Source organism: Ylistrum balloti, unplaced genomic scaffold (assembly GCF_031769215.1).
Source record: "Ylistrum balloti isolate Yb309-2 unplaced genomic scaffold, AGI_CSIRO_Ybal_v1 Utg370196, whole genome shotgun sequence".
NCBI lineage: Eukaryota > Metazoa > Mollusca > Bivalvia > Pectinida > Pectinidae > Ylistrum > Ylistrum balloti.
In genome coordinates, this window is record NW_026782173.1 from 2,523,671 (window position 1) to 2,535,573 (window position 11,903).

At 35.8% G+C, this 11,903-nt stretch overlaps 1 protein-coding gene across 1 annotated transcript; it reads right to left on the reverse strand.

The window, feature by feature from the left end:
• Window positions 1-10,835: 10,835 nt before the first annotated feature.
• LOC132551427 (neuropeptide SIFamide receptor-like) lies at window positions 10,836-11,624 on the reverse strand. The gene has a single exon (XM_060215565.1). It carries the CDS (start codon window positions 11,622-11,624, stop codon window positions 10,836-10,838), a length of 789 nt encoding a protein of 262 aa, XP_060071548.1.
• Window positions 11,625-11,903: the final 279 nt, after the last annotated feature.

Genomic DNA, 11,903 nt, shown 5'->3' on the forward strand with positions numbered 1-11,903 from the left:
ATAGTGCAGAAAAACGACTGTGCACTATATCTAAGATCGATGGTTTTCTAGCTATCTAGGCGGTTATACCAGTCATTTCTGTAGTTTCATGTTTAAATGAGATCGCGTAACAAGCGCATATCTATCATTGTTTAATTCTATCAGCTGATCATAATAACAAGGAAGAGTGAAGTTATCGATCATACACGATGGTAGCGTGAATTAATAGTTTTATATTTTCCCTCGTTGGACATGACAAATGCATCTGGTACGGGCTTGATGTGTTTATTAAGATTCTTGGTGTTCATAGCAGGATGTGTATTTTGATATGGATCAAGCAATATGTGTGAGAAATGAATTAAATAATATCATATTTCATTATTAGTCCATTTGTGATGTGAGTGACGGGAGATCGTGATCGCAAGTATTATACACCAATATCTAGGTAATGTAGATTTATCTTCACCCCTATTACAGTAGACAAGATATAGACTATAGACTCCACAGGCTTAGTCCATAGTTGTGTCCTTTTCATATATGAAGGCTTATGAATTTCATAATTAAAAATCGGTTAAATAGCTACAAAATTGCAAGGATAAATATGCAAAATTGATAAGTATGAGGAAGGAAAGCCATGCTGAGGGTTAGGCATTGTATATTGTATCCAGGAAATTAGTCAATTGAAAAAAAATAAATTAAGATAACATATTAATCAACAAAGGCTGAAGGCACATGCTTCAAAACATGTAGCGTTAATTTGCACCAGTCTTCTCATCGGTTCAAAGCACCAACACAAAACAATACCAATATATTATGATTCACACCAAACAACTATATTTTCTCTCAAGCACTTGCTAGTTTTACAATGGCGTTACATAAACGTCCCTTAATGTCCCTTTATTGTTTGTTGTAATCAGCTCTAAAAAGAGTGAAGCATTTGTCGACTTGTTTACATATATAAACGAAGAACATAATACACAGGTACTATTTTTGTTAAAGTTATCTCCATTATATGAACGTAACACAACCGTTGCTTTAGTGCGACTGGGTTATCGACCGTTACTTAATTACGTCGAAATACAATTGATTTAAAAAGCAGTTTAAGTTTGAGCAGAGTATACATTGCAATATGTACGCTTATGTAGATTTAAATGCTTTAATTATACAAATATATGGGTACCAGAGGAGCAATTTACAATGTACTTTTCCCACCCTCGAGAGAATAGGACAAAATTTACGATTCCGAATTTTGGTTTGTTTCTCATTGTTTTCTCCATTAAAAAATGTAACTTAAAACTAAAATTTTAGATAATCAAGTTGCATTTATATGAATTAAAACTACCTCGCTGCGGTTTTCTACTTTAGTTCGAAATTATTTCCCATGTAATAATGGTTTCAGTTTTCGGACCATCAAAAATAAAGGTAACACATATGGGTTAGGTGGTATGTATACATGTCAAGTCTCTGCTTTTATACCATACTCTTAAAACAGCTAAACAGTTTAAATACTTTTTCTTTTCTTGTTTAATATGCTTTGGTATGTTTCACAATAGACAATTAAGAATAGCGTGCAATTCCTACAACATCCAATAGACTACATTTTTCAAAAGATTTTTCTACGAATAGTATTATTGTGTATTTTTCCATGTCTCGAGAGCAACATCCCTTCGTCCTAAACCTATAGTATTCGAGGGCCTGTGCAGAATTTCGTCGACTGACGAACAAACCCACAACACCGGGTATCCAGATGCAACTTGACGGGGAAGTCATAATGAGATCTTTGAGAAATATTCTATTTCCTTATGTGATATAAAGTTGGACGTGTTTGCTCGTTAGAACACCTGTTGGTTCCGTTTATATTTGCCTTTTATCATTTGAGAACGTGACATTACTTGCGTGGGTTGGCCAAGCTTTAGTGGTTGTCTTCGATTTAGCACAAGACGAGCACTCTTCCGGAACACCTGTTATCCTTGTACTTGTATTGATTGTGGAAACGTTTTAATGTCGTTTAGGGTAACAAAATCCTACGCTTGGTGTTAGTAATTTTCTCAATGGACTGAGGAATTGTTTTCGACGTAAGCCTAACACAAACCCATCAGCTACTTTGGACAGAAAGGCCAGTTGAATCTCCTTTCTTCTTCTTTCCTTCCTTATCCCTATCTTAATCTATGTATTCTTGATCGACATCCCCACTAATGAAACTGGTGACTTCGCAGTTGACCCCTTACAACCAAGTCGGTGTGACGTCGGAGAAAAGGGTCCCATTTTATTGCATCATATTCAAGAGCGGCATGCACTAGTGAGATATATGCTGCTTTACGCACCAGTTCGCTTTCTTACATATTATAACAATATGGCATCGCCACTTCAGGTCTGATGATATCTAATAACCTAGGTAGGGATACGACTTAATTTCCTTTTAATACATTTTATCCAGTTGGTAGTTGTTTGGCGTCTTCAGTCAAACACGTATGGTGTAACCCTTAGAATAATGAAACTACATACCTTAAGCTTCAATTAAGCCTCAAGTCTTTTCACGTCTTGTTTTAGTGAAAGATCGTCCTTGTTTGTTCTGATGGGACGGTACAGAAGATTACTATCTACAAATAGTCTTACTGATGATTAAACAGCGTCTATGCGTTTGTGTGACAAAGGAAGAGAAGTGGTCCAAGTACTGTTCCTTGGGTGGTCGGACTGGACTTGGCCACTAACAGCCCTCATCTTTCTTTCAAATGAGAATGACTGTATGTAATGTGTAAAATCTTTGACCCCGAAAATATCGAAGTCTGTTGTATGGGATTTTATCACTGGCGTTTGAAAAGTCTAAGATAGTGATGTCCATCTGGAGGCCTTTATCACAGCTATCGATGATGTCAGCCATATCAATTGCCAATAGGTATCCACACGAATATCCACTTTGAAAACCATGGTTGAGTGGTGTTAAAATCCTGTGACGCTCCGGATGTTCCATTAGATTTGAACATAGTATCTGTTTCAGCAGTTTACTTAAAATCTATGTTAATGACACCGGCCTGTAGTTTTCCAGACGATGTCTTTCTCCTTTTTTTAACATTAGTGTTATATTACACACAACAAGTCTCTTGGCGATATTTCACTGTCTAGCGAATATTGGAATACTCTGGTCATCCCGGGGGTCAATTGTGGTGCATATTACTTCAAACGTTTGATTAATGGTATATCAGGTTCAGGAACTTTCCCAGCCTTGGTATCCTTGAGATATTTATGTGCATTCCATACCCGCCAATTTTGATGTCGCGTGTGTGGTATTTCGTCCGTTTTAATTTCGGTATGTCTTTGTCAGTGTCTGCCTCTATGTTGAAGACACTGGTGAACTTCTCCATCGGAGTTTCAAAAGCCTGTGAATATTTTTCTGAGTGGTCAAAAAAATGGTCATTTTCTTAGACTTGATGTAGCGCCAAAATGGTTTACATATGTTGTTTGACAAATCGTCCTGTATGAATTAATTCATATATGACCATTATTTCCTTCCAAAAAACACGTTGCATTTGCGTTGATGATGTTGGCAATTTCTTAAGATGTCGTTTTAACGACGAAACTGAATTTAAATTCCCCATTTTCTTGGGTGATATGTTGGAAGCAATAGCCGATAGCTATTTGTTTTCGTTCATCTACAGGCTTAGACGTCTCATTGCTTATTCGGACATACTCTGGTCGTCTCACATTGCCTTCCAGTAGGTTTCCGTGGTTTTTATTGTTTATAACATGATTTATCTTCCGATTCCAATACCGCTACGACTTGGGCGGAGATTCCCGATACAGTCGTGTTATATTACGACAGGGAAGAGGTATTTGTGAAGGACAAGGTCAAGTACTTTGTCTTGCCTTATGTAAATCTCTTGTACCTGAGTAAATTGGTGCGACACGGAAATAATAATGCGTTCCTATTGTACAGTGTGACTTTTTGATACTAATTACCATGTGCTTTTTAGAATTATTATGTAAATCAAATCTATCACATCCATGACTATGAAGTAGTATTACATTTTGAAAGTTTCCGAATGCACTCCTGAATAGAGTTGTCTGTGAGTATTTCATCGGATATTTGTAAGATTTGTTCGCTTCATTCACATCCCAAATATATCCTCACCAAGTTTTGTTTAGTTTTTTAACCGTTGTGACTGTAGAGGACTTTGAACAAACGTATCTTGGTTTTTCCCCTTGTGGTCATTAGAACTCATGGATATTCGATGAGTCAGACTCTGGTTATAGTCACGTGGAAAGAACCCCTTTCTATCCGCGTCGGCCGACCCGATATCCCGACCATGATATCACACCGCTCAAAAATATATATTTCATAGCCACCTGATCAAACATGCTGGAAACTATCGCGTCCGGTCTGATAAAAGGAAAATTGATACAAGCTTTCATTGTCCCCTGATTCTTCTCTCGACCCACTTGTTCCCAACTGTGCCAAGGATTGGATCAGGAAGTGATAGTGAACAAAACATGTCTGGCTGTAAGGTATATCTATGACCATCACCAACAAAATGAGCGGGATCACGCACATATTCGACCCTCATATCGCTAAATTTCTTTCAGAATTTGAAGAGGAATTCACTGACATCCAAAAATGTTGCCTGTGTGTTCTGAAAAGACGTATTTAAATTGTGAAAAGATTAAAAACTTTAAATGATATACAAACTTTTTACACCACGGTATAAAAATAATTCAAAAATGGTATTCAATACATTAATTCAAAGACTGGTATGACAAGGGGGTCAATATTTTAATGGATGTCATGAAAAGTAATGGAATATTCCTGCGCTTTACAGAATTTTAAAAAAAGTCGTTTACGTACCCAACATTTACATTTCCGGTGTAAGTATTCTCTGTTTCGCTTTACCAACAAAAAACAGATGTTCACATTTCGATAAACGGCAACTCTGAAAACCTTTCCTGCAAAATGGAAATCAGCTGGTTTGCTATTCTATTAGTTGTCTGACTATTCCGTCAGTTTATATAACGTCCAACGAATGACAAGTTTTATTTTTTACAGTAGCGTAAATAATGAAATAACTATCAAAATGTCAATATTATATAAATACATATATATTTTTTGTTTACTGCTGTGTAAATTAATTCAGTTTGGCACATTTTTCAACATGACGCGGGTCATTTAAAATATCCGTAAAAAAGACCCTTTATAAATTTTCATAGTTGAACATTATTATAAGTACAGTCGAGATAGATATTTCTGCATTATATTGAATTAATTTTAGGAAGCTAAATTGTCCTCGAGTTGAGTAAACCTCACTTTCAAGATATATCCATTGTCATTTTAGACTAAAAATAACACCTCTCTTTATTCAATGGTTCCAATAGAAGATCCAGAACCGTATTTGCAAGTTGATAAATATCTAAAAATTACTAGTGTAACGAATAATGGTAAGTGCAATTGTTTGATCAGATAACATAAAGGACTAAACACATTTGTTTTGGGTTTGTCGTAAAGTTCAGGAAATATGGAGACAATTAGGAGAAATGATAGTCCAAAAACTAGCAAGATTACAATTTTGGGATTACAGTAGTGATGTTTTCGAACGTCTAAAGACATGTTAGCATCATAACCTTTTCACTATATAATGCTACTTGCAAAGTATTTTATCATTCTTACATCCAAATCACAAGCTAAGCTGAATTTCATTTTGTTGAAAGAATGCATTGCTGAAAAATACAAAGTACCAAGGAACTATTTGTTCAGTATTGATATCAGCCTGTCATTATCCATTACCATGGACACAAGGATTATTATGGAAGTGGTTTCTGGTTTTCGGCATAAAAAAAACACCAAACTATCAGAAAAATATCTTTATTTCACCACAAAAGACACAAGAGGATTAGGAAAATTTGAAAATATAAATCCTAGTTAATTAGATAGCCAAAGAACCAGTATCAGAGAAGGAGCATATTATTCGAAACAATGGAAAAATCTGTTTTTGAGTTAAAGAAAAGTAGGAGAAACAACAGCAAGTTGTACGTTCTGATCAGGAGTGAAATGGTTCAAGGTCGAGGATAATAAATCTCAAGGCATTTTCAGTTACTAAGTAATCCATGCATAATTTATGTCTTTCACGGAGTGGTTTAATTGGATAATTTTTTAAGTGATCAAGGAAACGTAGCTCTCAGAGATTGATTAGTTTTCCACAAAATGGAGGGTATTCTACATTTTAGTGACTAGAAAAGTGTATGGGTACGCCGTCAACTGTATGAACAGTGTTAAAAACAAGGATTTGTCAAGGCATTGTTGTGAGTCGCATGTATAAAACTATGATTAAAACTGATCCTTTCATTTTTATTTTTGACATAATCATACTTATTGGTTAACATCCCTTTTCTTACAGGTTGTTTCCACGGTTCACCGCACACAGCCTTTTTCATGGTCATGTTATCATGATTCCTGGTGAAAGAGGATTAGGTGGAATGTTGCACCAAGTTATTTAATACCCACATCTTTCCATTGGGAGAGGTGTAAAATATGCAATAATTAGCTGTTAGATTATATGACAGACAAAGTTAATTTTTTCACTCCTTCATTTGTTCTTTTCGAAGTGAGAAGTATACTGTAGGTTAGCTATGGCTCGTCACTCGCAACTTACTACACCCTCACTACCGCTCGGGTATAATAATTCTCTTGTTACTTGAAAACCATGCAGTAACCTTTATGTCTATAAGCAAAACTTAGGCGGATGTAGTCGATGAAGCAGCTTACGCTTACTCTTTCGGACCACCTGGTCTTATTCTCCTTGTACTTTTTCATGAGTCTCCGTGTAAATTTTCTTTGTTCATATTTTACCCTATTTTTATGGAATTCAGTTTTGAATTATGATAATGTTGCTATGTTGGTTGAAAGTGTTTTCTTCTTTATATTTATGTACACTATGCAGGTATGTTATATAAAATAACCATCCTTTACCGTATCAAAGTTTAGAAGTGGAGATGTTCTTGCTTGGGCATTCCGCCAGTGAAGACTAGCCTCTCTCCTGTCTGGCCTCGTCCCTTCTCTCTGCGTTTAGCTAGATATAAGATATGATGGAACAAACAAGTGCTATATAAGTTACATAAGGCACCAGTATACAGATGAGCATCGCCACACCGACCAAACACAATTCACATAGCCCTATCTATGCTGACCTGTGTACTAGTATCTAGATAATTAACTACATGTAACATTAGCTGTAGATCATTAAACACAGCTGACCATGTGTAAACCAACATCTGATCGCCTACCTTATCACAACCTAGGAACATGCACATTTCTAACTATACATTCGTATTTCAAACTAAAATTCTTTATAAAATTTGTTTGGTATAATAACATCTAATGTTTCATAGGCATAATAAGGTACAATAGGATATAGTATTTGTTACAATGATACTTGTTTTATTTGTCATCGACGGATGATGTCTATTAATATTAATAGACATCAATATTCATGTTAACTGACTGTATTAAACTGCAACGGTCATTATGAAGTGCAGGTTTCTACATACATATTTATGTTATGGTTACGGATAACATTAGATGCGCTTTATTCCACAGTCGTGTATCTTGTCCCCGAGATCCCACGTTAAAACAGAAATACTTGCCACTCTCTTCGCGGAAGGTAGGCACTGCAGTTAGTTTTGGGAGGAAGAAATATATAGTCCTGAACTATCATGAAATCAAATACCAATAATTATATATCTTGACAGTATATGTTAATCTGATAAAAGTTGTTTATGAATATGAAAATTTTGCCCCCTGTGTGATTCGTATGACCTGCCGTCACGTACATGCATTAAGGCCGGCTAACTCAGACATTCAAATCACTTTGAGTGTATATAAAGAGCAATTATTTGACGTATAACCACATCCATTTTCATTTATAGTCGGGAGACCATTGAACCAATTATATTGTATATGCGGAGTAGATTAAATAATTTCAAAACCGTCATATTTTTACTTTATCATTTGATATTAATCGATTGCGATACTTTAAAATCACTTAGACATGAATTTGAATGTCCATTAAGTACACAATCAAATCAACAGAAAACTGGAGTTTTCCAACCTATGATAAAACTGCATATATTCTAGCGGGCCAATTACTCTCGTTTGCATATAAAAAAAATATGATGGCGGAAAACATGTTACTCGTTAGGGAATAGCAATTCGGATTGAAAGCGACATTGATGGTGCCACTTTAGTTAGTGTGCCTGCACGCCGTCGTTAATCTGATCTTGACGGTGCTACTTCAGCAGAACATATTTCATTACGATGCCCGGACTACTGAAGTGTAAACGAGATAAATATGGACAAAATATTAATAAAGCGACGACCAGACTACATCGTAATCGTATTCCTGATTCAATTTGTCAAAACATCTGCGTACGCAATAACAAGGAAACATACTTCATTTTGTAGCTTTGGGACTTCAATTTTACATACACTATTAGTATAAACATTTTATCCGCCTTTCGAACAATTTTTTTTCTTACGTTCGATTTTAAAAATAATATAATCTGACTGCATCAAGTGTAAAAGAGTCAAAGAGAAATCCGTAACATTTCCTGAGAAAGAACTTATTTCAGCTGTGTTTTCTCGTTTGTTTTTCAATTTATTGATGACTTTGTTGCAGGAGTAATGACAACAATAACCTGTGTGACCCATGAGTAATCAACATACTTGACACATACTTGATAGCAAAATGTATACCTGAACCAACGTCTTCGATTATAGAAATCCACATTCGGCTTAAGTTTTCTGGAGGAAAGGGAGCAGCAGAGAGTCAGAACATAATGTCCATCAGTATAACTGGAACGAAAACTAGCTTCCAAAGGAAACTTAATGTGTACACATACAGATATTGATGTTAACAGTAATAAACCTATTCTTCATATGTAAACGGGAATAGATCAAAACGTCTGGCAATATAACAAGACATCACAGTCAAGCAGTTTATTTTCATTAATTACTGAAAAAGAAAATTTATCATTCAACGAATAAGAGTTGAGGTAAACAGAACACTAGAAACGCGTTTATTCAACAAATATATCCCAACATACGTAAGCGAACGTTAAACGCACAATAATGGAAAACATACAATAATTCATTTTATACTCGATTAACATTTTTAAAACATAAAGCATTTTCGTAGTTTGTCAGTGTACTGTTTATATCAACTTTCCAACAGTTTGTCAGTGTACTGTTTATATCAACTTTCCAACAGTTTGTCAGTGTACTGTTTATATCAACTTTCCAACAGTTTGTCAGTGTACTGTTTATATCAACTTTCCAACAGTTTGCCAATGTACTGTTTATATCAACTTTCCAACAGTTTGTCAGTGTACTGTTTATATCAACTTTCCAACAGTTTGTCAGTATACTGTTTATATAAACTTTCAAACAGTTTGTCAATGTACTGTTTATATCAACTTTCCCATAGTTTGTCAATGTACTGTTTATATCAACTTTCCAACAGTTTATAAAGTACTGTTTTAGCAAATTTCCAACAGTTTGTCTGTATACTGATTATATAAACTTTTCAACAGTTTGTCAATGTACTGTTTATATCAACTTTTCAACAGTTTGTCAGTGTACTGTTTATATCAACTTTCCAACAGTTTGTCAGTGTACTGTTTATATCAACTTTCCAACAGTTTGTCAGTGTACTGTTTATATCAACTTTCCAACAGTTTGTCAGTATACTATTTATATAAACTTTCCAACAGTTTGTCAGTGTACTGTTTATATCAACTTTCCCATAGTTTGTCAGTGTACTGTTTTAGCAAATTTCCAACAGTTTGTCAGTATACTGATTATATAAACTTTTCAACAGTTTGTCAATTACTATTTATATCAATTTTCCAACAGTTTGTCATTGTACTGTTTATATAAACTTTCCAACAATTTGTCATTGTATTGATTTTATCAACTTTCCAACAGTTTGTCAATGTACTGTTTATATCAACTTTCCAACAGTTTGTCAATGTACTGTTTATATCAACTTTCAAACAGTTTGTCAATGTACTGTTTATATAAACTTTTCAATAGTTTGTCAATATACTGTTTATTTTATTTGATATTTTTCCACGATTAGTCAGAGCTTTCCCTTAGTTAGTCCATGTGTCACATGATCAAATGATTTTCTACAGAAAATACACAACATGACACAATGCTTTACCACAGTTTGACATTGTACCACGTGTTTTCTAAAGTTGGTGTACAACGCGACAGTTTCCAGTGTACAACGTAACACTGTGTGTGTCCATAGTTTGTCAATGTTTCCACTGTACAGCGCATCACTGTGCTTGTCCAACGATAGTCGGTATTTCTCATGTACAGCACAATACTGTGCTTGTCCACAGATAGTCAGTATTTCTCTTGTACAGCGCAACACTGTGCTGGTCCAGACATAGTCAGTATTTATAGTGTATAGCGCAACACTGTGCTTGTCCAGACATAGTCAGTATTTCTAGTGTATAGCGCAACACTGTGCTTGTCCAGAGTAGTCAGTATTTCTCTTGTACAGCGCAACACTGTGCTTGTCCAGACATAGTCAATATTTCTAGTGTATAGCGCAACACTGTGCTTGTCCAGAGTAGTCAGTATTTCTCTTGTAAAGCGCAACACTGTGCTTGTCCAGACATAGTCAGTATTTCTAGATTACAGCGCAACACTGTGCTTGTCCAGAGTAGTCAGTATTTCTAGATTACAGCGCAACACTGTGCTTGTCCAGAGTAGTCAGTATTTCTAGATTACAGCGCAACACTCTGCTTTTTCACAGTCAGTCTACCTTTATAATGATTTCTTTCGTCTTGCTGAATGACAATAGTCAGCTGCCTGATGTGGAAGTGTCATCGTCATCCTTTCTGAACGAAACCGTCATATGGCCATTGGAATATTCGACTGACATGAATTTGGCGGGCGAGTAAACTCGCGTTGGCCGCCTGGTCGAATCGGTCAAGGCCGTCCCTCCACTATTTATCGTTGATTGGTGTTTCATAATTTGATGTGAAGCGTCCCCATAGCGATAACAACGCAACAGAGTTTTAAATCCTCTTCTGTACTTTTTGTTAAAAAGACAGTAGATAAGTGGATTGATGCAGCTGTTTGACAAGCCGAGCCACTGAAGAGTCGGGATGACATACCTTGATAGCGTGTCAACGATATCACGAGTCAGATAAGGTGAGTAATAAAACACAAAACGCATCACGTATTGTGGAAGCCAGGATAACGTGAATAAAGTTACAACCATAGCAAACATCTTGACGACTTTGATTTTGGATTTTTGTATGACACCGGTACTGTTAGCTGAATGTCCAGGGGCGTGTCGATTCCACACACGAATCGTGATCATCATATAACAAATCAAAATGAGGACAAGTGGCAGCGCGTAACAGAACAAAAACAGAGCAATGACAAAATAACCTCTCTGAAGGTCATAGGTTGGCCAATGTGTGCCACACATCTTAATGTCATATGGAGGATCACCCACGAATTCTTCGTAATAGATAAACACAGGAAGTTGTACAATGGAGGCTACTGCCCAGATCATTACCAGAGCTACGCGAGAGCTGAATGTCGTAAACAGTTTTCTCCTCCAAGTGTTACAGATGGCCATATACCTAAAAGATACAACAGTGTTAATCAGTTATCAAATAAATATCAATAACAGTTCTAAATAAAAGAGACAACATCACCCACACACAATAAATAATGTGAATACTTTGTGTCTGGCTTGTCAAGTGCTTTGACACTCGGTTACCGCCACCAACAGAATGGCTTTCCAAATAAATTGGGCTTCAATCTTCTCTTATCGATTATTCGGAAAAAAATGCCTTATAATCAACTAAAAACTGAATTATACAATATGTTTGCCCTGTCGAAGGACTTCGAGATC